Here is a 24751-nt window from a genome sequence, read left to right on the forward strand (position 1 = left end):
AAAAAATTTGTTAGCTTTTACAGTCATGGCATTTACAGCCTTTTGTTCTCCACAGGCTTTGAATAGTTGTGAAAGAGATCACATTTATAATACAAGTTTGCTGACCCCTAACTATTGAAGTGTGCACAAAGGGAGGCAGGGGAATACTATGGAACAAAAGATTCAGATCATTAATTCTTACCAAAATGACTATTTTTCCATTTTAAAGGTTAACACATTAATCATATCTTTTCAACGACCAGACAAAACCACACTTCACAAAAATTGCAAGTTTATGAATTTGTTTAATCGTTACATACCAGCAAATGTCATTATAAATAAAGTTGATGTATGCGTTATAAAACATGGCTGTAAATTGCTGAGCAATAAATATTCAAGGAAGACATCATGTAATAACTCAATCACAGATGGACTTTAAAGAACCTGCTGTATTGCAGACCTGTGCATGAACCATACAGTTTACTGACGATATACTTCAGTTCAACAACAAAAAACTACTGTTGTGATAAACGAAATGACACGATGGTAATGAGTTCTGCGCTCTGCAAGGATCAACAAAGGGCTCGCTGTGTAAGCTAACTCAGCCATGCGTCACACAACTTACCCAATTACTCGAGTTTCAAAAAAACATGTTATGGCCAGATACATGTAAACATTACGTGTAACATAATGTGAGGGTGTAGACAAAGGCTTTTATCCTACATACAGTCCTCACAACAGCAATCCATTTACTGTACATTTCACCATTTACAGCTGTCCAATAACTAGACAAATCTGCAATGGCCTACATCATGTATCCAAATCTCCCTGTGTGTAATAACAAGAATAGCACAGCTACAATTACCACCATGTTGTGTAGCACATACTGATCTTTGCATGTCTAACAAAGAATTATGAAACATTTGTCAAATTATATACACAAGTTATGTCTTAAATTACATTTTGTATGGAAATTTCCAGGCACTGAGAAAAATGCCCCATGGGGGCAGCTATATTATAAGACTAAGAGTGCATGTAATGAGATGTGACCTCATTTTCGCTCTCTGCATTTGCCACATGACATGTCATAACCATTACATTTGAACTTAAATACCATTTGTATGCATATTGCCCTGTTTGTGTCAGTTAGGAAATATAGTTTTTCAGCTATTTCAACATTGGTCCACTATAAACCTCTACTATAAAAGTTGTATTGCATTATTTAGAGTGGATTTAGAGTTGAGTTAGGCCAAAGGTGTTCAATCCTGCTTCTGGGGGCAGATTTGCCTTTTTAAGCACAACTAACTAAGCTAACTAAAAGAGGTCTTCGGGATCACTAGAAATTCTCAGGTAGATGTGTAGGTGTAACAGAAGTAAGCTGGTAAGAGCTGTGAGCTAAACCTCACTCCCCTGGCCTCAAGAAGTGCACTAGCTCGGAGTGGGTCGAGTAAGACCGGTTACAATTGGTGCCATGACCCGGATGGGAGGGATATTTAGGGGAGTGAGTGTAACAGAAGCAAACCTCACTTCCCTGGCCTTAAGAGGCGCATTAGCTCGGAGTGGGTCAAGTAAGACCGGTTAGATTTGGTGCTGTGACCCGGGTGGGAGTGAGATTTAGGGGGTGAGTGTAACAGAAGCATTAAGAGCTGTGCATGTAAACCTTGCAGGAAGGTGACCCTGCAGGATTGGACACTCCTAGCGTTGTTTAGCATCTCTGCATTGTTTCATTGGCCAAATGTTGACAAAGTAACTTTTGCCGTTTTCAAAGGTAAATGGTACAATGGTTCTGTAAACTCTTACTTATTCTTCAACTTTAACATTCATTGAAGTAAAAACAGACATTAATGGAAGAACTTCACAACTCAGTGTCTTCTATGCAACCTGGGTCATCGATGGCATCCAGTCGGCGCTGACAGGTGTCTATGATCTTCTTGCGGGGCCCCAAGGGGATGTGAATGCTCTTGAGGTCACTATCGGAGCACAGCAACAGGGCGTCTAAGTCGATCTTTTCTCTTTTGAAGATAGGAACGAACTCGTTCATGCTCTGTGTGGCCAGGAACACTTCCAGTGGGCTAGTGTCAGGCTCATCATCGTCATCCAGTCCCAGCTCAACTTCGTCCCACGGCAGCTCCTGCACGTTCCTCTCTTGAAGGCTCCGGGCGCTTCCGATGCTGTCCTCATCCAGACTGGGCACACGATTCATCCGGCTGCGCAGGCGCACATTATCGACCCGTTCACTGCCTGCCAGACTGCCTTCATCTCTGCTACCAATGCCAAAAAGTCCACCGCTCACATAGTTGCGGCGGAAAACCATGGTGCCCAAGCCGGGACGGTTGAAGAGTGAGTCGTGGCCTGAGTCTGTGCTAATCTCTGAGTACTCCACATCTTGACCATGCAGGTCGGGTTCACTGATGGCACGCGAGACGGCATCCTCATTGTCATTGGGGAACATGTCCCGTATGTTGCGACGAGACCGGTCCTTAGGGTTGACGTACGTACCCTGCTTCATAAACATGACGTCATTGCCTAATTGTAGGCCAGACAAAGAGCGGACACTCTTCCTGCCATCTTCGTAAATCTTGAATGTCCCATCACCTTGCTTCTTCTTCTCAAGCTTCCTCTGGATTTTTGTTTTGCCCCTGGCTGTGGCGTGGAGAGTAGCCTAAAGTGACAAAGTTGGGTAAAAATCTGCTTCAGTGATTGTGGCTTGTAACTAACATCAAATATTTAAGTATTGAAGAGCAATTTGAGAGATTCTGACCTGGGAGTATGGCACATTAGTGGCAGTGTTGAAGTGGTGTAACTTGCGACTCAAGGTGCTGCTGGCATAGCTGGAGAAGCTCATGGCATCCGAGACTGAGGCTTCTGTTGTCTCTCTCTGAAATTTACGCTCCATGCGCCGTCGGTGCTTCTGTTGCAGTTTAACACATTCTTTGATGCGCCGTTCGGCGTCACGGAAAGCCCGGTCCTTCAGTTTGCTTACTAGCTTGGGGTTGAGGGCTGTCTGCTTGGCAGCGATGGAGTCCAAATAGCGCACACAATCCATGTGGTTCTTGGTGGCAGCCATGTCTAGAGGCGTGTGGTAGTCGTTGTCCAGGCACCACACATTGGCACCAAACGACACCAGGAAGGACAGGCAGTTGAGATGGCCATTGGAGGCAGCCAGGTGGAGTGGCGTGTTCCCCCATATGTCACACTTGTCTGGGTTCCCCCTGAAAGTAGAGCCGTGATAGATCCATATCAGGTGTGACATTTAACGGTGACCTTTATGAAACTACTACTCAGAACAGGGGTGCCCAATCCTGTTATTGGAGATCTAGCTTCCTGCCACGTTCATATCCAACACTGATCAAACACAACTGAAGCAGCTAATTAAGATCTTCAGGAGCACTTGATAATTACAGACAGGTGTGTTGGATCAGGGTTGGATCTGAGCTCTGCAGGTAGATAGATCTCCAGGAACAGGACTGGGCACCCCTGACCATATGACCTATAATATAGAGTTATATTTAATACATAACATGGCAACATAATTCACACTTTCATGTGTTAGGTGAAACTGGACAAGGCTGTCATTATCACTTGTTACATACCCCAAGAATAGCTGAGACCGCATTGGCAATCCCATGATTTTTTGATTATGTTTTCAGCACTGACTTATCATCCATGAAGGCCAGTAAATAATGCATAGGTCTATGAAACCGAAACAACCTGCTCTGTGCATTTGAAATCTAAAATCATCAAATGTCAAAAAAGAGCAAACAGGTGTGTTCTATAACACATAGGATCTCATAAAGCAAATCTTAGTATGTTTTATTATATAAGCCAGTGATCCAGGGCTTTCTCTGCTAGTGCCGATCCTGAGCACTGGATCTGTAATTTGATCTCCTGCCTGAATAAGAGGTAACTCACTGGGTGTCTCCTTTCTAAGAAGAATGATAGAGTTGTCACACTAAATTCCTGCATAAACACAGGCCTGATCAACAAAGAAGCACATATCTCAATTAATGTCACAGCATGCCATAATTTGCTAATCTATGACCACTAGAATCTACATACTATTCACTTTGCATTTTAAGCACACAATCATTCAAATCTGGTTTAATGAAATATCTACGAACACAGAGTACAACTGTATAAAAAGGTAATTTGCATCAAATTCTCTATATGATATGTGATCACACATTTCCATTAGAGCTCCGCGTAGATGTATAAGTACTTGCTATACTCGCTAGTACTTGCAATTGTATTGCTTGAAACTAAGCTCAGGTTGAAACTTTGCTTTGCTTTACTTTTGGGCCCCTCCTAGGCGTCTTAGACCGCACTTAAAAATGCCGGTTTTAAAGTTTGCTGGTTGATTTATTTCTTTATTCATAATTATATGAATGCACACATAAATACATTTTACAAATTTTATTTTAAAAGGTATCAATGCAATATAGCATTGCATTATAAAATATATAAAAATACAATATAATACTATGACTTATATATGATTTGTGCAGCCCTAATTTTCACTATACAGTTAAGCTGTGTCTTTCTGTTTTCTGCAACTAGTGCTGGCTGAGCCTAATTAATATTTAATGGGTGACAGGTGAAGCCTTGCAGTGATGCATTATGGATGAGAAAAGCTGCAAGGTTTTCACAGTTAGCAAAGGGAGCTGTGTGCTGTACTGGGTCAAGCCAGAATTCGGATTATGACCCGCTAACCTGCCTGACCTTGATTTTTTTGCATGCTAATACTTACATTTTATCAAATACACAGACCCTTAGGTCCTTATCCAAAACAATCAGACATGTACTGCAGCTGTCTTCGGCCGTGAGTTATGAACTGTCATTTTTACCCCACTAATACTGTCAGAAAATAAGATGTATGACTGTCAGAACATTATAAAAACACTGGAACAGGACTATTATATAATATCATATGCTATCTCCTAACATTACTTAACAAATGACTGCTATATGATCGCCACCACCCATAAATGTCTATTTTTACTGCTGTTACTATTTTTACCATCATTTTACTGTCCCTATTTCTTAGCTTAACTTCTAATAGCATGAGTCAGACTCAGTTCTCATGTACGGTAATGCCCTAATGACCTCTTGAAACCCTTTTTTTCTGTAAACGTTGGGCATTATCGTGGGAATTCATGCTTCAAGGATCCATGCAGTGCATTGACTTTATCACTACAGAGAAGAAACACTCAAATTAAGGGATTAATTACTGAATCCCTATGTGTACATGGGCATAAGTTGGCTCTAACTCAGAAATGTGATGCTTGCTTTGCTTTATGTGGAGATCACACGATAGCCAGTGGCTTTCAATGTTCAAACAGTCCGATTATCCATTCAGGACTGCCGAGCAGTGGGAGAACTTCTGACAATTAAGAGCTTTTATAAAGGGCCACTAGGTCTGCAGAGGAAACCAGGTCAGCTCTATTGAAAGCTTTTGTGTGTTCGCTTTTATCTGCCGTCAATCTGCATTAACAGATTGGCCTTCGAACAAATCATAGAGAATTGTTAATGCATCCTTAGTGATAAAACAACTCAAATGTCACTGCAAACAAATAAGGGCAGTATATCCGTCTTAAGGTGCATTCAAGGTATACATTTTTAATCAGTCCATACATTAACAGGGAATCGAATCTATGACCTTGGTGTTGCTAACGGCATACTCTGCCAGTTGAGATACAGGAACTCAAAAACATGAAAAAAACAACAACAATACATACCAGTACAAATATGGAAAAATGACAGGAACAAACAAGAAAAAATACCAGTACAAAACCAGCTCACTAGAACTACAGGAACTCAAAAACATGAGACAAAAATATTAAAAATATCAGTACCAAAACAAATAACTAGAACTACAGGAACTCAAAAACATGGAAAACATGGCACAAAATATCAGTACCAAAACAATCCACTAGAACTACGGGGGGGGGGGGGGGGGGGTACCAGTACCAAAACAGATCACTAGAACTACAGAACTCAAAAACATGGAAAAATCTGAAAAAATACCAGTACAAAACCAAATCACTAGAACTCAAAAACATGGGGGAAAATGGCAACAACAACAAACCAAAAAAAAAAAAAAAACGTACAAAACAAGATCACTAGATCTACAGGAACTCAAAAACATGGGGGAAATGGCAAAAATAAATAACTAAATACCAGTACCAAAACAGATAATTTGATCTACAGGAACTCAAAAACATGGGGGGAAAAAACTGCAAAAAATACCAGGACGAAACCAATAATAGATAGGCTATTATTGTTTTCGTACTGGTAATTGTTATTATTTCATGTTTTTTTTAGTTCCAGTAGATCTAATTATCTGTTTATGTACTGATATTTTTTGTGTTGTTGTTTTTTAGTTGTTTTTTTTCTAAACTGAACTCTCAGTAAGAATTTGGTTGTCATGCTTGACACTGATATTAAGTGCAGTTGATTTTTTCTACATTGTCTGATTCTTAAAAAAGGTATTTTGTTAACGTAATCAAATATAGTCAGTGTTGGGATTCAGTTCTGCATAATGATTTTGACTGGAATAAAACCAGTTAGTTTATTTGTTATCAGAAGTACGTTTTGGGACAACTTTTTTAAACAGAGAATAAACCTGACCATTTATGGTGTCGTGTTAATATGACCTCACTATGACATGGTGAACTGAAATATTACATAAAACTACCATAAACAACACGAGTACAGATTTAAGGAAGTACACTGGAACTGCATGTTCCACACCCAATTAACTCAATAAAATCATCAGCGCTGTGAGGGTGTTATGGTATGACAGTGACCAATGCCGGTTCATGCGTGATGCCTCTCACACACGCAAACATACGGGCTAAACTTCTGCTAAAGTTGAACAGACCCAGTTGGTGTGACTGTAAATGCAGGCATTGACGCGCAGTCTTACCCTCTCCCGACGATCAGCCGCAGCGCGTCCAGGTTGCCGTGGTACGCGGCCCATAGCGTCGGTGTCATGCCATCCTCATCCGGAGCGTTCAGGTCCTTCCGCGTCGCTTCTTTAAGCAAGTCAAGGTAGCCATCCCTAGCTGCCTTGTGGTATTTGTCATTCATGGTGCTCTCGAACCTCAGCCTCCATCACTCTTTCACGGGCGCTGTGCATTAGGTGTGAACCCCCTGACCGGATGCGCGAGGCGCTTGGAGTTTCCAAGGACACCTCGGACGCTCGCGTTGCTCCCCGCGAGGGTGTGGCTTCAGCTCCGTGCTTACAAAACGCAATTTTTCCCCCATTTGAGATTCAAATTGTTTGATGAAAGCAAGGTTTTCTTGCAAAAGTGCTCCCAAAACATACACACCACACATTTTCATAATAAACAGCATTAAGAACAACTATTATGGTGTTTAATAGATTATTAGTTCAGACATTTTCAATTATAGTGGCCCCAAAACGTTTAAGCTGCACTTGAGAAGTGCAAATAATTCATCTGCAAAAATATGCTTGTATTAGTTTTAGTGGATACATGAAGTTTGTTCTCATAATATTCATCAAAATATCATGACCTATTAACATGATCCACTAATTTTTGACAATCAGTGTCATATAATTGTTTTAATATTTGATCATTTCAAACCTTGTGTGTGTGTGTGTGTGTGTGTGTGTGTGTGTGTGTGTGTGTGTGTGTGTGTGTGTGTGTGTGTGTGTGTGTGTGTGTGTGTGTGATGTTTAGCCTGAAAAGTGGGTTCATGCTCTTGCTGATATTTTGTTATGAAAATATTTGTTTTCACATCTCAAATTTCTGGCTTTATAGCCAAATATGCACTGAATACTCACGTTTTAACATGAAATACTGAAGCACATTAAATTATTTTCTTCACATTAATGTTGTTAATAATGTACAGTTATTAATTAATGTACAGTTGTACATTTAAATGTAGGGAATTATTAATAGGTCTATGCATCTGTGAGTTTTATTTATGGGGGTTATATATATGCATGGCATAGCTATATATCATAATGTCCCATCACTTTGGCATTATCATGCACAGCTTCACTGATGTTTGAAGATTTATTATTTAATTGCACAGTGATTTTTTTCTAATTATTTGTGTACTGTTTGTTGTGTCTGACAGGTTACAGGTCCTTCAGCGTTACTGCAGTAAATCATTGTGTCGGCAAGTGAATATATATATATGCCATGAAGTGGCACGCTCCTCAGAAGGCCAGCGGTTTCTACTCGTGGTAAGTGAAGGACACTAAACTCTCTTTTTGAAATGCATCTGCTAATTGAATAATTGCCAGATTCTGCTCTAGCTTGTGTACCATGTTTACTCTTGAACTGCTAATATTGTTGCAAGTCGCTTTGAATAAAAATGCCTGTTAAATGATTAAATATGAATAATAACGCTGCTTTTAATATCGCTGGTGTTAACGTTAATACATTGCGCTCATGGGACACAAAAGGAACAATGCACAATTCAACTCAAATTGTACAACTCAAACATTTACAATGAAATTGGGTGAGGCTCAATATTGCAAGGACTCCGAAAAGCTGAGTAAATAAAGGCTTAATATTTTGAAAACAGATATGACTGGAGTAAATAAAAGCGTAATATTTGTTGATGACTCAGAGCTGAGGGTGTCTGATCAGTACTTCACGTATCCTTCGTCACTTGAAAGAGAGAGTAGAGGCTGTGCTGGTAGCCCTCTTGTTAAACACTGTTATCACAATAGCTGAGGGCCATTGGCTGGCCGTGGTCCAGTGCAAGCAAAGGTGAAATCTGTTCAGAGTTCCAATATTGTCAAGTTAGATTTGAGGATGCAGGTCCCCTTCAGATGTGGGACAGACGCAGGACTAGACGTAAGCGGAAGAGAGGGGAGGTGATTGGTTGGATGCGGGTTCAAGTATATATACAGCTCGAGAAAGCTAGACTGTATCTAATTATTTGGCTTGACACCTGTCCACTTGTGGAAGGTCTTCACATGCTACTCTTTTGAACTTGGACTCAACTTTTGTTTTCTTGTGGACAGCTCTTCTAACGCAATCAACATGACGACCAAGGAAGACCTGGAAGCCATCGAGAACCAGATATCCACCATCCAAGTTAGCACCCATGGAGAGACGGCCGGCCCGGTTCTTGTCCATGGCAGGTTCAAAACTGTGGAGAAGGGCCGCAACTGGGGATGGCTTCTGTCGGGATTCATCTGCCTAAACATCCTGCTCCTGGGAATCGCCATACTGAGCGGAAGTGTCTTCAACAAGGTCCAGATCTCCTCGTCTCACCTCCTGATTTTCCTCATCTTACTCGTCATTCTCACCACCGTATGGATGGTTTACTACAAAGTCCATACTTCTCGGGTGTACCGTGCGGTGCTCTACAAAGACAGTCATGCTGGACCAGTTTGGCTTAGAGGTAAGTCTTTCATTCTTCTCGAATCCGACTCTGGAAATGGCTTTGAATGAACCCAGCAAGCAATTGCCATCATTTCACCTGATGGCAGGTTAACCAGATCTCGGTTAACCAGAGACCAGCTTTGAGTAACCCACTTCTAGCCAAAATAACCTTGAATTTGATCATTTTTGCCAAAATAACTGGTGAGATGTATGATATTCCATCATGTAAGCAAAGCCAACAGTGATGTTTGGTGTCATTTCTTTGACATGTTCATGTTCTAGATGACTAGTCCTTTCATTGGATATAATTAGACGTCTATTACATTTTCAATTTTTTAGCCTAGACGTCAAGGCTGTGTTTGGACGGCTGTCTTTTAAACACAAAATTGCTTGCTGGGAATTCAAATTCAATTGAATTAAAGACAAGTCTCAAGTGCTTATATTGTGCTTGTGTCTTCATCAGCTGGACTGGTTCTGTTTGGCGTCTGCAGTGTAATCATGGATATTTTCAAGATCATTTATTACGTGGGTCGTATGCACTGCGATTCGCCTGTGAAAATAGCCTTCCCTGCTGTGCAAGCTCTGTTTGTCATTGTCCAGGTAGGGTTAAAACTATGAACAACATTCCCTGCTCTTTTAGGTTATTTGTTCTTGTGTTTTATAAATTATTTTTTAAATGTAATCTCTTCCATATTCCAGACATACGTCCTCTGGGTCCACGCAAAAGACTGCGTACAGATACAGCAAATCATCACACGGTGAGTCCTAGGTTTCAAGATAATGTTTTGCAGATGTGAATCCCATATGGTTTAGTCATTTTATTTCCTTGTCTTTTGCCATCTTGACCTCACTGTGTCATCAGGAAGGGAAATTAATGGGAAAGTCTGACAAATGTAGGCAAATGATCACACCTTTATAGATCCGTAAAGGAAATGATCTGTTTGTAACCAGCAGGTCTAGGCCATTGACTAGAATTGTGTGATGCAATGAGCACACATTTTAATGTTAGTTCAAGGAAATGTTTGGTTTTGATAGGAAACCATGTATGCTTCTGAGGTACAGGGACGCTAGTGTCACTGTATAGTAATATTTACTCTCTCATTGTAGATGTGGTCTGATGTTGACCTTGTCTACGAACCTCATGGTGTGGGTGATGGCTGTGACAGAGGAGTCGCTCCATCAAACAGTGGCTCCAATCGACATTTCCTCCAACAGTTCCTCAAACTACAGCGTCACAAAACAAGGTGCTTGACACTGAACACTTTTGAGACTTGCGTACTGTTGTATTGTTAGAAAGATCATCCAAAGTGCATTGGTAAATTGTCATCGGTTTGCCATGATCATTCATAACCTCATTCATTGATATGCTTAATTTGGCAGCAACTTTAACGTTCTCTGTTGTCTTGCTTTCAGGCCGCGCTGAAGAGAGCGAATGCAAGTGTAGCCATAATTATTGTGATGTCTTTGAGAAGGCCTACTACTACCTGTACCCCTTCAACATCGAGTACAGCCTCTTCGCGTCAGCCATGGCCTACGTCATGTGGAAAAACGTTGGCCGCCAGATGGACGAACATCACAGCCACAAGCTGCGCTTCAGCCCGTGGGACGTCCTAGTTGGTCCAGTGGCTGGCATGATCATCCTGGTGGCGGGCCTGGCTACATTTGTGGTCTATGAGGTGGACGTGGCCAAAAAGGACCAGAAAAAGACGGAGGGAGCTCTGATAATGCATTACGTCATGAACATAGTCGCCATCCTTCTGATGTCCATCACAACTCTAATTGGTTGTATAATCTTCCGGATGGATAAGAGGGAGCAAGTGTCTGGGAAGAACCCCACGCGGAGTCTGGATGTGGGGCTGCTCGTGGGAGCGTCCCTGGGACAGTTCCTCATCTGTTACTTCACCATAGTAGCAGTTCTGGCATCAGGGGTCACGGGGCACACAAACGGGCTCAACCTGACCTGCGCTATCCTGACTGTGATCCAGCTGTGCCTACAGAACGCCTTCCTCATCAAGGGTCTCCATCGGGAGCCGTTCAAAGAGACGGAGATGAGCACTGTCTTTGCCAACGTCATGGCTGTGAAAGAGAGAGACCCGGAGAGGCGGAGCAGCTCTATCGTCCCAGCACACACGCTACCCATCCCGTTGACGTTGTTTCAGGGTCGACTCTCCTGGAAGAGGAGGATCCTTAAGGAGATCTGTGCCTTCCTGTTACTCTGCAATATCATTGTAAGTATCTGACCCCAGATTTATTTTTGCATTAATGTACCCATGCATTCTTTTACATTACCATTTATTTGTTACACAAAGCTTAAAATAGCCTCATGGGCAGCGCCGACATATAGCTCAGTTGCGCTTTAGGCGTCCAGAATTTGAGTCCCGGCACGTGGACATTTCTCGATCCCGTACCCCTCCCTCTCTCCAACTTCGCTTCCTGTCAACTAAGGGCCCTTTCACACCTACCTTGTTTGGTCCGGATTTTCTGACTTTTCAGTTTGGTCCGGATCAAAATTACAGGTGTGAAATCTCCCCCGTACCACGGTCCGGACGAAACAGACAAAATTTGGTCCGACGAAAAGAGGTAGTCTCAGTCCGGATCAAACTGAACAAAGGTTCGGTTCATTTCTAGTGTGAAAGCATTTTCTGTATGGTTCGTACTTTCAGACGATTTACAGGAAGTTCATGTTTATGTTTTAATATTTTAATGTTATTTTTAAATTTCATCTAGGCTACATTGATTATGAAAAGTGAAAAGATGCGCAATATGTCAGAAGACAGAAGGTCACAAATGATTTTGAACTAAATTTTGTATGATTATGCTTAGAAAGCCTTTCTTTCATGTGAATTTCATTTTGTAGAAATTGTATCTTAATTTTAATCAACGTTTAATCAGATAATTGCCTGGATTAAATAAATAAGAAGCAAAAAATCTATAGCAGACAATAATCGCGGGAGCGATCACAGGCTTTGCACATGAACTGGAGCGCGTCTCAAATAAACCGAAACTCAGCAGGCTACTTGAAATGTCCACTTTTAAACGTGACGAAAAGAAAATAGTCAAGCAATGCGCACTGTTCAATAGTGGCAACGATATGCGTCCATTCATTCATTCTTGTCAAAGACGCTGACGTCAGACGCACATTCGTTTACAAACCAATCAATGTCCAGATGCAGCCCACAAAGATGATGACGAGTTGACGCAAGTGCGTCATGTAAAGTTCTTTAGTCCGCTCGCATAATTGCAATGTAAAACCAAACCAAAACTAACCGAAAGTATCAATTGTATCAAAACATGAACTTCGGTGCGGACCTTGGTGCGGACTTTCAGGTGTGAAAACGCCCTTACTCTCCTGTCATAATAAAGGCAAAAACATAAATCTTTCAAAAAAGGCCCTGTTTACCAATGGACGACGGTAAATACAGGTGTAAACGGGTCTAAAACGCTTTGGGATTGTCCACTTTCGACCACTTCTAGAGGTATACGAAAATGCATTCGACACAATTACTTTCATAGACGCTCATGTGGTCAAATGTGTTCGAACAGCCTCAAAAGACCGCCTACTGGCCTAAAGCGTGAACATTATGGGAAGAGCGCTAGCCAGACAGGATTTAAACTTTGGCTGACGACGCAAGTTTGGGTTGAAGACAAAAACGTACCAAGCACAATGTTCTCTTTCCATTCCTGATTTCAGACACACACTCACAGCGTTCGGCTGGTCTTGTGTCTGTCGGAGCAGAAACTAAAGCTGATGCTTTCTGTGTGTTTTCCCGGCGTCTCCGACCGCATCCATATGTACATTACGTGAGCTTATTTCATCCATTAGATCGAAAGATCTGAAAAAACACATACATTTACCTGCCATACACCCTCTCCTCGAAGAAATCAGGACAGAAGTGTATGAAAGTGGACAAAAGGTAGTCTCCCTCGCCTACCTTTAATCCGATTGACCAAAACCCATCTAAACCAGGTGTAAACAGGGCTTTAGAAGAAGCTCGGGGCAGAGAAATCACCTCAATCATTTTAATGATCGTTCTACTCTATAGTTTTGTCTTATTTGCCTTAAATTTGAAGAGTCTGGCATTCAAATTCCACTCCAAAACCCTTGTTTTGTTCCTTTCTGAATGCATATGCCTCCCAAACTTTTGTGTCTTTAAAACATAACAGTAAGATCAGTTTCATATTCTAATTCTGTACATTGCATTTCTGTGTTTTGTAGCTTTGGATTATGCCTGCCTTTGGAGCCCGGCCTCAGTTTGACAACACCGTCGGATCGGACATTTACGAGTTCCAAACGTGGGCCGTTGTCGTGAATATCGGAATGCCGTTTGGGATCTTCTACCGGTTGCACTCAGTGGCCAGTCTCTTTGAGGTGTGCCTTGCCTCATAAGTCATAACTGACCGCTCAAGAACTGTTCGAGCTTATGCACATACCATTGTAAATAGATATATTTTTTATAGTATTTTTTGTTTAGATGACAGAGAAATGTATCATTTTGTACTGCATTTTTATTGGATAATACAACGATGTCTATGTTAGTGTGAGTGTGTATGGAGATCTAGACCATGTTCAACTGAAATCCTTTTCAATTCTGTGAATGAATATCTTCTGAAATATGGCCAAACCCTGTTACAGGCATGTTAGCAATGAAATCCTCGGGAAATAAATCCCCCTCATTCCCAATTTCTGTTTATTCTGGTCACTATGTACCCAGATTAAAATGAGCACACATATTGCTGTACTCTCTATGCTCTTCTTCATTATGGATAAATGAAGTCTGAACGCAAACGTGACACAGTGAGAAGCGTGTTTTTTGTACTCTACATCCTCTCAATATATTGGGACACATTTTGCACGAATACACACACATTAAAACACAAGTACAAATGCAATCTGCTTCACAAGCTCTCTTATAAATACTGCCACAAATCAAGAAAAACATTCGGTTTACAGTAATCGGCACTTTTAAACAATATGATTCAGAAACCACAAGCTGATCTTGCTGCCATTTGACAACATTGGATAGTTATTTTTCATATATTGTAGCCAGTAGTTCTACTTCAAACATCAAGCAAAAATGTACAGTATCTCATTAGCAAACCTGATATGCAGACAAAAATAGAGATATCGATATACCATCAAACTAATACTTATATTTTTGTACATTTTCATGATGTATATGAATACTGGTGGAATTCATCTAAACCAGCTTTTCTTAATTTCAGACAATAGTGAGAACTGGGAGTATTGTAATGTTTAGGTAACAACGAAATAAAGGATCCAGCAATATCGCCCTCGTGTGGTGATATTAATACAATCTTTGTCAATGCCTCTGATAGCTTCCTAGAAATTATTCACAAGGTTTTCGATACTATAAATAGCATTCCTTCTTTATAATAAGCACCTTATTCCTATAAAAACCACAGTGAGAGAGATTCACATGTCTGGGCTGCCTAAGCTGCTGAACACAGAATGCTTTAGCTATCAGAGCGCATGGTTTATATATAGACGCGTTATCATCTGTACACCAGCCAGAGCAAACAGACGGCCGTGGGCACTTCTCGTGGAGTCTCACAGGCAGGGACGTGTCGCCTTTTCTCTGGGGAAGTGGAACGGGTTAAAGCAAAACGACAAGGCAGGATGAGGTCCGCGGGCTCTCGGTTACCAACAGGTTGCAGCTCATTTTTACATCCTCTGGATCTCGAAGAGGCGCACGTCGGTATCATACCAGATAGGCGGATCCACATTACTGCAGCGAGAGGAAAAACAATGTTAAACTCACGAATGTACTACATTTACTTGGCTGAAACTAATTAAACATACATATCCCAGACATTTTTTTTACCCCAAAATCAACAGAAAGAAAGAAATGTACCCTCTTGATTATATATGTGATCCTGGAGCACAAAACCAGTCATGCGTCTCACGGGTATATTTGTGGCAATAGCCAACAATACATTGTATGGGTCAAAATTATCCATTTTTCTTTTATGACAAAAATCATTAGTCAAGTCAAGTCAACTTTATTTATATAGCACTTTTTACAATTCAGATTGTTTCAAAGCAGCTTTACAGTGTTAAACAGGAAAATAATGCAACAAAATTGTATTCAGCCGTACCGCTCCGGAGAAAACGGTGATGTCATCAGTTCATTTCAACTATCACACATTGACAATGTGGGCTTTAGATCAGTAATTAAGATCAGTAATTTAGTTTAAATGGTTAATTTAGTTTACTAATTAGATTTATTTTGATATTTAGTTGAAAATGTAGTGTCCCCAACTGAGCAAGCCAACCCAAAGGTGACACTGGCAAGGAAACCAAAACCCCATCAGGTGACCTAATGGAGAAAAATAAACTTTGGGAAAAACCAGGCTCAGTCGGGATGCCAGTTCTCCTCTGGCCAATTAACAAGCAGTGTATGATTATTATTCTGGCAATTTACAGGTCAGAGGTCATATTTGATAGTAATATTCGAAAGATTGGAGGCAACACGCCGGAGACGGGTTTTTTGAGGATGACGTATTGATTAAACAATTATTAAATCGCGATATTCGAAAGATCGGGGCCGCCAGGCCGGAGATGGGTTTATTGAGGATGCCAATGCTCGATTTAACAATGATTAAATAGGAATATTCGAATAATCGGGATATTAAGGATATTAGGATATTAAGATCATGTTCCATGGAGATCTTTAGTAAATATCCTATCGTAAACATATAAAAAATTTATTATTAGCAGTAATATGCATTGCTAAGGAGTTCATTTGGACAACTTTAAAAGGCGATTTTCTCAATATTTAGATTTTTTTTGCACCCTCAGATTCCAGATTTTCAAATAGTTGTATCTCAGCTCCTATACTAACAAACCATACACCGATGGAAAGCTGAATAAATAAGCTTTCCATTTGGTCACGTTTATAACTTCATTCTTAGTATTTGATGACTATTTATGTTTAATTGTAATTTATGTTTAATTTTCAGGAGCATTATTTTTAGGTGAAATGTGACCAAAAAACAAAACAAAAATGTAATATACACAAGATTTTTAATGTTTTAAGACAAAGTCTCTTCTGCTCACCAAGGCTGCATTTATTTTATTAAAAATACAAAAAAGAAAAGTAATATTGTGAAATACTATTAAAATGTAAAATAACTGTTTCCTAAAAAATATATATATATATATATATTTTTTAATTATAAAATGAAATGTATTTCTGTGATCAAAGCTGAATTATCATCATCAGTCTTCAGTGTCACATGATCCTTCAGAAATCATTCTGATATGATGATTTGATGCTCAAGAAACATTTATGATTATTATCAATGTTGAAAACAGTTTTTTTTTAGGATTCTTTGATGAATATAAAGTTCAAAAGAACAGTTTTTATCTGAAATATAAAGCTTTCGCAACATTATACTACTGTTCAAATGTTTTGGGTCAGTAAGAATTTATTATTTACATTTGGGAAAGAACTTAAAGGAATTAATACATTTATTCAGCAAGGATGCATTAAACTGATCAAGTGACAGTAAAGACATTTATAATGTTACAAAATATTCTTTTTAAAATAAATGCTGTTCTTTGGAACTTTCTATTCATCAAAGAATCCTGAAGAAATGTTTTACACAACTGTTTTCATACTTGTCATGGGACTCGAGCTGCGTCAAAAAGCAGAAAAACAAAACAAAACATTCAAAAGTATTTAATTATGGGAAGGGTTGGGCTCATGTTTGTGCTGATATAGTCCACCTATAGTGATACAGATATAGTGAACCAGCAGCCATATCACCATGTAGCCCAAGACTGGTTTCCCTCTGAAGTCTGGTCAGTACCTGGATGGGAGACCAACTGGGAAAACTAGGTAGCTGCTGGTAGAGGTGTTAGTGAGGCCAGCAGGGGGTGCTCACCCTGTGGTCTGTGTGGGTCCTAACACCCCAGTATAGTGATGGGGACACTGTACTGTAAATCGTCATCATCGTCTAACTGTACATGTGTGACACTTGAATGACATTTTCTCGCCCAATTATTATGCCTGGATGCCAGCCAAATTTAGAATTAGCCCCGCCCACAACATTTGAGTCCGGTAAATTTGGTCTGGAATTAATCCGTTGTGGAGTAACTATGCCCCGAACAGAAGCTGTTCGGACCAATGAAATTGTCAGTGCGGGCTTTATGTGATGATGGACATATGATAAACAGTAACGTAAGCATTTACGTCACCAAAGTGCGCTTGGGTTGAATTCGATTTAATCCCAACGGAGAACTTGTTCGTATATGCATTCACCTTAACTATTTCTCTCAAAACGATGATCGTGTTGATAAGTACTCCGTGTGTGAATGCCTGTTATTTACATTGCTTCTTCCGATCTCTTATATTGGGCACTTTTTGCACTAAAATTGGCTTATTCTTAGCATGACGTTGTCATACTCAATTCTAGTCAGAATATGAGTCTGATACTGCTCCGTTGTGCTGTGATTATGGGGCGTGTTTCAACCGAACCAGGAAAGACCTCAATTGGATAGACCTACAACCAATCAGAGCAACGGAGCGACGCATAACGTTAGTTGTCAAATGTCAACAGAACTCAACTGCACTGTGTTGCCAAGTCCACGGGTTGAAGCGACCCCAATTATGTGATATACAGACCCATGAATGCGAATTTTAGCAGGCAGCCCTGCCAAAATAACACATATTTTACCCCCCAAATGCCTTTTTTCCCCAGAGAACCCCCCTGGAAAGCTATTGGGCTTGTTTTTGGCTAGTTTTGAGTAACGTTAGCAACGTTTTAGGCGGGTTTTGTTGTAAAAACTTGGCAACCCTGTCTGCACGCACGCTGGAATAAAGTAGCCTAACGTTAGAAGAAAAAGATGAGTGTAAACGATCTTTGCCGGTGTTGTAAAAAAAGAATTGAAGGATACACAGAGTACTTACCAACACGATCATCATTTCTGAGAGAAATAGTAAAGGTGAATGCATATACGAACAAGTTCTCCGTTTAGGATTAGAACAAATTCAACCCAAGCGCCTTTGATGACGTGGATGATTACGTTACTGTTTATCATCTGTCCATCATCGTCTAAAGCCCGCCCTGACAATTTCATTGGTCCGAACAGTTTCTGTTCGGCCATAATTACTCCTCTACGGATCAAGTCCAGACCGAACTGCCTGAGTTAAAATGTTGTGGGCGGGGCTAAGTTCGGCTGGCATCCAGGCTGTTTTTCTGAGGGATTGCCATTTTGACAGTTTCCGCCTCAATATATAGTCATATTTGCTAATTATCTTTAATGTATTTGCCCTGTATTGATCCGATTCTTTTTTACAACACCGGCAAAGATCGTTTACACTCGTCTTCATCTTCTACTTCTTCCAGCATGTGTGCAGTAGAGTTCTGTTGACAACTAACGTTATGCGTCGCTCCGTTGCTCTGATTGGTTGTAGGTCTATCCAATTGAGGTCTTTCCTGGCTCGGTTAAAACATGCCCCATAATCACAGCCCAATGGAGCAGTATCAGACATGATATGACAACATCAGGCTAATTACACGGCATAATAGCTTCATAAATCACCCAGTCCTTTGATGAAGACGGTTGCTATAAAAAAGCAAAAAAAACTTTGCTATTGTCAGTCATTTGAATAATACTGTGACACTAACAACTCCAAATTTGCTCTGTAAAATGTAAATGCTGAACTCGGAATCAATCTGTGAATGACTGTACTAACAAGAAAAACAAATAACAAAACAGATAAAGCTACATGCATGCAAGACGACAGAAAACTTACATCATATAACTGGATTTTAGGCTTTTAACAAATGTTTGTTAAGGGTGGCACTGCGGTAATTTAACATTTGGCATTAGACTCTGCGCATTTCATGTTTCTAGTCTAGCCCAAACAAATACATGAACAAATGCCCTTTGCATTGCACACGGCATATCTAGAAAAAACATTTCATAGCACAAGACAAGTTTTATGATCATTTTAAAATATTAAATGTTTGTAATACTTCAAATCCATTAAATTCAGGAACACTGAATTAACATCTTCATCGAAAGACTGGGTGATTTATGAAGTAGGCATGACGTAATATCTTTGGGAGCAGGATGCATTTTGACGAGAAAATGACACGTCTGGCCATTTCTTTGGGTCGTTTTTCCAGTCACAGACACTGTACGAACAATCCGACCCAATACGGCTCAGTTTTTCTATATATCTTGCTCTGTCAAGCGGCACAAGTGATTCTAAATAGGCTATATCGGGTTAACACCATGCATTTCCAGTGTGGGGGAATGGACTGTTTTCCCCCACGCCGACTCCGTCCCCACGCTACGCCCCCAGCTACGACATACATACAGCAGGAACCAATCAGCTGTGCTCTATAGAGAATTATATGATTGCAAGAAGACTGAGTTGAGGAACATCTATGGGCTCTATTTTAATGATCTGAGCACATAGTCTAAAGGTGCACTTAGGTCGTGTCCGAAGTTTAACGACGGAAAAAACGGTCGGTGCTCCAGGCGCATGTTCCAAAAGGGTTGTCCCTAGTCTCTTAATGAGTCATGGGTGTGTTTTGGGCATAACGTGCAATAAACCAATCAGAGTCTCATCTCCCATTCCCTTTAAAAGCCGTTTGTGCTCACACCATGGCAGATTCACTATTTACATGGAGGAAAGACAGAACACTTCTCCAGAGAGGAACCGGATCTGCTCGTCCAATGACGCCTGCTTGCACGTCATTACGGCAAATAGTTAGGCAAATTATGATACATGCAATGACTATCTATTATGACATGTAGGCATTTTTATATTTATGTACACAATAATAATCTCATATTACTAACACACCCTTTAAATAACACAAAAAATACTGCGCTATTGACTTTAGAGTAGGTTTGTGTTGGTCAATGGCGCAGTCGTTTTCAGTTCCTCAAAATAGCAACGCTCCAACAATTCTCCTGAACACACCTGGTTTTCAGACCAGACGCCCATGGGTGAAAAGATGGCGCCAGTGCTCTTTAAACAACGTTGGCGCTGGACGTGAAAATGATAACTGCATCAGGCTGAAACTAGCAAACAACACTTGCGTCTGGCCGCATTGCACCGGGTGTATGATAGGGCCCAGTTTCATGACAGAACTTTGTACAAAACTAGTTTTTTTATAGTATGCACTGATAAATCATGAATGTTTTCATGCCCAGAAAACACCACCCATGAAAACCGACCACAGACTGTAATGTCACACTTACCGCAAGTAAATGACTCCCCACATGTATGTGCGAAACCACATGGCAGTCCCTGCATTGGCCTGGTATTTCCGGATGAGAATGGGATGTGGCACGGGCAGCAGACCCACTAGAGTGCCATGCTGAAGAAACTTCAGAATCTCAGATTCATCCGTTAGACCCCTGATGCAAGAACATATCGTCACATTCACAGCAGCACATCAAACTACAAGCAACTATCAGTGACAAACTCTTCTCTTACTTGTCAATGCAGATTTTTTCCACCTGTGGCACCAGTACCTGTAGCAAGCGCATGATGGTTTGCAATGGGAGTTTACTCTTCCAGGACAGGACCTGTGATTTGAGAGCAGACAACTTTTTCAGACTTTAAAATGATTAACTTAGGGTTGTTCTTGATTAAACGAAAGCATTGACACATCTTTTCTTCCATTTTGTGATACAGTCAAACCAAAATGTTTTCAGACACCTTCAACATTTTCTCACATTATCAGTTTATTCGCTGTAGTTTATAAAACATGACAAGAACTCAGAGTTAAACTGTGTCAGAGCAAATTCTTCTTGCTAATGTCAGATAACTTTGATAGAAAGGGATGTAATGGATTACAATCAACCAGTCAGCTGTTAAATTTAAGAACACAACTAGATAATACCAATGACCAAGCTCAACCAATGACCAAGCAATGCTTAATTTTGTTCAGTCTGTGGTGACAAAGGTCACATTAGCAATTAAAGAAAAAACACTTCAGCAAAACATGCTCAGGTCAAAGTGTCATTTTGGATGTTGAGATGTGGGCGTCTCTGATAAAACCATGATTTTTGATTGTGCAATATAAACCTGCACTTCAAATAAATAACAGGACAAATACATTTTTTCAGGGTGTGGTAAAATGTTGTCAACAGGCAATGTGACAAATTTGGGTTACTGAAAAAAAAAAAGACCAAATCATCAGTTCTTTCTATGAGGAAGGGGAAATCAAATGCTAACAAAAAGACGTGTGGAGCACTTCTATAATGGATAGATGCACTTTTAGGGCTTCAAATTTTGGGCTGCCATTCACTGCCATTATAAAGCTTGGATTAGCCAGGACATTTTAATAGAACTTCGATTGTATTCGTCTGAAAGAAGAATGTCATATACACCTAGGATGGCTTGAGGGTGAGTAAATCATGGGCTAATTTTAATTTTTGTGTGAATTATCCCTTTAACTCAAGGGTTAAAAATGACACTTTTCAACAATTTCCAGTTTAAAATCCTTCGGTAAGACACTGATCCTAATGGCTGTGATGAGTAAGGTTCTCTTACCCAGTCGGGCTTCGGGTTCCAGTGGCTGACACATGATGATGAGCTGGACAGACGTCTCCTCGCCATCTCTGCCTCGGTGTAGAAGACATCCTGGCAAGAGACATCACTGTTATCACCTTCATTTGAAGAGCAAGTAGTGAATATGATTGGGCGTCTCACTTCATTGTCTCTTCCCGAGATGGACTCTGTGTCGCTGGTTCCAGCTGCGGCGCTGTGCTCAGGGGTTTGTGGGGTTTCGGCCTGTGGCACTGCTATCATAGTACCGTCTTCTGAAACCTGGGACTTCTCCGTCAGTTTATCGATGCCTAAAGAGAGTTAGCCTGACTTACATGAAGTGCCACTATCTCATAGTAGCTGGTCTTCACTAATACCAGTGTTGGGGAAAGTTACTTTCAAAAGTAATGCTTTACAATATTATTATTTTTTATCCCTAAAAAAAAGTAACTAACTGCGTTACTTGGTTACATTTTATGGAAAGTAATGTGTTGCTGTACTTTTTCTCACCTGGGCTGGGCTTGCTTGTTTGTTTTTTAATGATAATAATAAAAAGTACATTTGCCAAAAATATAAGAGGCCAAACCTTTAAGCTGTGCTGGCATTCTGGACCACAAAAGAATAGGATGCAGGAAAAGAAAGTACAACACTCTTGCGTCAGCAATAAAAACTAAACAAAACAAAAAAAGTATTCTGTGACCACTTGCGTTCAGATTTTAGATAGAGACCTTTTTTCATCACACGTAACTACATCACATTCGACACACTAATACTATTGAATGAATGAACCTGTGTTAGGCGGTTTATGCAAATTAATATAATAGTATCATATAATTGTTGTATATTATGGTGGGGTGGGGTGAGGGGGTGTCTTCCAGAAAGTTTTTGAAAGGTGGGATGTCTTCAAATGTGATATTTAGAATGGATAGTTCACCAAAGAATTTAAATTAGCCCATGATTTACTCCCCCTCAAGTCATCCTAGGTGTATATGACTTTCTTCTTTCAGACGAACACAATCGGAGTTATATTAAAAAATGTCCTGGCTCTTCCAAGCTTTATAATGGCATTGACTGGATGGGTCATTTTTGAAGTCCATAAAAGTGCATCTATCAATCATAAAAGTGCAGTGCATCTATTCATCATATAACTGCTCCACACGGCTAAAATAGCTAACTTCCGGCGGATTGCCGTGCGCATCGATTTACGACGAAAGAGTACCCCTTGAACCCTTGACGCATGTGCATTGACCAACACCGAAGCACAGAGGATAGAACAAACCAAAACATAGCGTCGGGGGTTACTCTTTTAGCGCAAGTCGACTTGCACACTGCTGACTGCCGGAAGTTAGCTATTTTAGTCTTTAAAGTTTTAAATATGGATATTTTTCTTAAACAAACGCACCAGTTCGCTTCAGAAGGTCTTTATTAACCCCCTGGAGCCGTGTGGAGCAGTTATATGATGCATGGATGCACTTTTATGGACTTCAAAAATGACCCAACAAGTCAATGTCATTATAAAGCTTGGAAGAGACATTTTTATTCTCTTTTATTCTACAACTCCGATTTTATTCTTCTGAAAGAGAGTCATATATCTAGGATGACTTGAGGGGGGAGTAAATCATGGGCTAAATTTCATTTTTGGGTGATATATCCCTTTAAGTAATTTTTGCTTATTTTTATGGTTAAATTGGATTATTAGGTCAGCAGCAAAGACATTGGTTAATAAAGTGAGATTAAATACATAAAGTATATTTGTGTTATTTTACATATTTTATTTTTGCAGGTTTGAATAATATTCAGAGTTTGCATTTCAGTGTTTTTATTCATTTTGAGGAATACTGGATCTGTTTTTGTGAAAGTGAGTAAATGCATGCTCACATTTAGTCCATAATGTTCACACACAACACCTCTGCACTTACTCACGATTTCTCTCATCAAGGGGACTGAAGAAGTGTCAGTCAATACATGGGAAAACAAAGTAACTTGCGTTACTTATTTGAAAAAGTAACAGATATTTTGCAGTAAATTTAAAAGCAATGCATTACTTTACTAGTTACTTGACAAAAGTAATCTGATTACATAACTTTACTTGTAATGCATTACCCCCAACACTGATTAATGCTACTATTTAATATGCAGTACACTGGTCAGTAAACACACCAATAAGCAGAGCTACCTGGTATGGCCACCAGACTGGCCTTCAGAGTGCCGGGCTCAGCGGGCACAGCCGGCCGGGAGCCCTCCATGGACACCGTCTCCTGTGAGCTGGTCCGAGATATAGCATTTGGAGATTTCCTCTTCCTCTGCAAGGCCTTCTGAATGGTGGCGGCGTCGGAGGGCAGGTTGGCCAGCTGATGGAAGACGTTACGCTTCCGAATGATGGCGTACACCAAATTACAATTACCTGGTCAAAACATTATCAGAGTGGGGGTTAGGGCTGGAAATCAATGGGGGATTGGGGACAAAATGAACAAAAATGACCCCCAAATTCAAAATAAGGGGGCAAAAAAATCCCCTGCAGAATTAAACCAAATGTAATTTAATAATATGTGACCCTAGACCACAAATCCATAAGTCATAAGGGTAAATTTGTTTAAATTGAGATTGATACATCATCTGAAAGCTGAATAAATAAGCTTTCCATTGGTGTTTGGTTTGTTAGGATAGGAGCCGAGATACAACTATTTGAAAATCTGGAATCTGAGGGTGCAAAAAAGTCTAAATATTGAAAAAATCTTCTTTAAAGTAATGAAGTCCTTAGCAATGCATGTTACTACTAATAATACATGTTTGATATATTTACGGTATGAAAATGTACAAAATATCTTCATGGAACATGATCTTAATATCCTAATGATTTTTGGC

At 40.2% G+C, this 24751-nt stretch overlaps 3 protein-coding genes across 6 annotated transcripts in view; 1 reads left to right on the forward strand and 2 right to left on the reverse strand.

Moving 5' to 3' along the window:
• Positions 1–266: 266 nt before the first annotated feature.
• On the reverse strand, positions 267–7202 carry ush1ga (Usher syndrome 1Ga (autosomal recessive)). Its single transcript, XM_079836398.1, has 3 exons — positions 6905–7202; positions 2741–3191; positions 267–2641 (listed from the first exon to the last, which is right to left on the reverse strand). The coding sequence occupies exons 1-3, from the start codon at positions 7066–7068 to the stop codon at positions 1835–1837; spliced, it is 1422 nt and encodes a 473-aa protein (XP_079692524.1). The 5' UTR covers positions 7069–7202; the 3' UTR covers positions 267–1834.
• Positions 7203–8150: 948 nt separating this feature from the next.
• otop2 (otopetrin 2) lies at positions 8151–13734 on the forward strand (the record flags this gene model as incomplete). Its single annotated transcript, XM_079818577.1, has 7 exons — positions 8151–8194; positions 8984–9366; positions 9811–9947; positions 10047–10105; positions 10455–10591; positions 10761–11575; positions 13564–13734. 7 exons carry the CDS (start codon positions 8151–8153, stop codon positions 13732–13734), a joined length of 1746 nt encoding a protein of 581 aa, XP_079674703.1.
• Positions 13735–13842: 108 nt separating this feature from the next.
• Positions 13843–24751, reverse strand: part of hid1a (HID1 domain containing a) — a 31129-nt gene continuing 20220 nt past the window's right edge. The window contains exons 14-21 of one of the 4 annotated variants that reach the window (XM_079834057.1): positions 24063–24290; positions 23806–23829; positions 22473–22556; positions 22052–22197; positions 21893–21982; positions 20831–20922; positions 20593–20751; positions 13843–15094 (exon numbers count right to left, since the gene is read on the reverse strand). In XM_079834057.1, coding sequence (XP_079690183.1) covers positions 15031–15094; positions 20593–20751; positions 20831–20922; positions 21893–21982; positions 22052–22197; positions 22473–22556; positions 23806–23829; positions 24063–24290 — 887 coding nt within the window. In that variant the 3' untranslated portion in view covers positions 13843–15030. Of the gene's footprint in view, positions 15095–20592; positions 20752–20830; positions 20923–21892; positions 22198–22472; positions 22557–23805; positions 23830–24062; positions 24291–24751 lie in introns of all 4 variants that reach the window. The other 3 variants (XM_079834059.1, XM_079834060.1, XM_079834058.1) reach the window with 3 other exon arrangements.

This window comes from Gobio gobio, assembly GCF_949357685.1.
Source record: "Gobio gobio genome assembly, chromosome: 1".
In the NCBI taxonomy this organism is placed as follows: Eukaryota; Metazoa; Chordata; class Actinopteri; order Cypriniformes; family Gobionidae; genus Gobio; species Gobio gobio.

Bases quoted from the DNA above. Each gene is read 5' to 3' on its own strand.
- ush1ga (XM_079836398.1), bottom strand. From the start codon at position 7,068: ATGAATGACAAATACCACAAGGCAGCTAGGGATGGCTACCTTGACTTG. The intron at 3,192-6,904 runs GTAAGACTGCGC...CTCTACTTTCAG, and splicing joins CGGCTGATCGTCGGGAGAGG to GGGGAACCCAGACAAGTGTG. The intron at 2,642-2,740 runs GTCAGAATCTCT...TTGTCACTTTAG, and splicing joins CTAATGTGCCATACTCCCAG to GCTACTCTCCACGCCACAGC.